Source organism: Poecilia formosa, unplaced genomic scaffold, assembly GCF_000485575.1.
Source record: "Poecilia formosa unplaced genomic scaffold, Poecilia_formosa-5.1.2 Scaffold47, whole genome shotgun sequence".
Lineage (NCBI taxonomy): Eukaryota > Metazoa > Chordata > Actinopteri > Cyprinodontiformes > Poeciliidae > Poecilia > Poecilia formosa.
In genome coordinates, this window is record NW_006799986.1 from 255,451 (window position 1) to 256,499 (window position 1,049).

Sequence of the window (1,049 nt, forward strand, 5' to 3'; positions counted from 1 at the left end):
AGGATTTTATCAGGATTTTATCAGGATTCTGATCAGGATTTTATCAGGATTCTGATCAGGATTTTATCAGGATTCTGATCAGGTTTTCATCAGGATTCTGATCGGGACTGATCAGGTTTCCCTCTCGTCCTCTCCTTCTCAGCTGTATGAGAAGCAGCTGTATGGACCCATATACTGGAGCGGGCTGAAGTCGGTGTCGGTGAACACGGCCGAGCTGCTGGAGGAGCTGCTGAGGAAGGACGAGAAGTTTCCGTCCAGAGGAGACATGTCTCTGTGGACGGAGTACCGAGACATGAGGGGGTTCGGATACGGACCCTTCACAGAGTAAACCCACACTGCATCCAGTTTGTAAAAAACAAATTAAACTGTTGTGATGGATGTAAAACAGCTTTCCAGGATAAAGGTCATGAGTGGATGAACTGAAAGAGGATCACTGGCCAGAATTTTGCAACATTTTTTCCTTCCAAAATCTAAAAAAAAAAAAAAAAAAAAAAATCAGACATACTGGACACACAAAGGTTTTTATTTTTTTAAGAACTTAAACAGCTAGCTTTTTGTTACCACATCGATCACAGATGATAACTTGACATCAGGTCAGGCTGAGGCAGCAGAGTGGTGGAAGTAAGAAATACTGTCACCTGCAGGTCGGAGTTGGCATCAGTACAATGTTTTGAGAAAATTTACAATAAACACAATGGGGTATGTGCCACGGACTTCCGTTTTAGCACTTCCGCATTTTTTTTCCACATAGCCTGGGTGCACAGGTCACTCTGTTAGAGATGGAGTTTTTCACTTGGTCCTTGCTGGATTTGTCCACAGTAACCGTTAACCATTTTAAAAACAAAAAGCAGCAGGAGGATGTAACTTCATAACCTCATTTTCTAAGCAGAATCTCAGAGGGAAAAAAAGAGAAATTACGTTGTGTAACGCAAGAACAGATTATAGCAGCCAAGTGGAAAAATTCACTCTAACGTGGATAATAATTATGAAAATCATATATTCGGGATTCGGGAAATACGTGATTTGCACCATTTGTTCTGTGGGTTTTT

The 1,049-nt window shown here is 41.4% G+C and overlaps 1 protein-coding gene across 3 annotated transcripts in view; it reads left to right on the forward strand.

Moving 5' to 3' along the window:
* Positions 1–1,049, forward strand: part of cyp27a1.1 (cytochrome P450, family 27, subfamily A, polypeptide 1.1) — an 18,161-nt gene that overhangs the window by 12,126 nt on the left and 4,986 nt on the right. For 2 of the 3 annotated variants that reach the window (XM_016671608.1, XM_016671606.1), the window contains exon 3: positions 293–324. The exons of the other annotated variant lie outside the window; for it this stretch is intronic. In XM_016671608.1, coding sequence (XP_016527094.1) covers positions 293–324 — 32 coding nt within the window. The remainder of the gene's footprint in view (positions 1–292; positions 325–1,049) is intronic. 3 annotated transcript variants of the gene reach the window in all.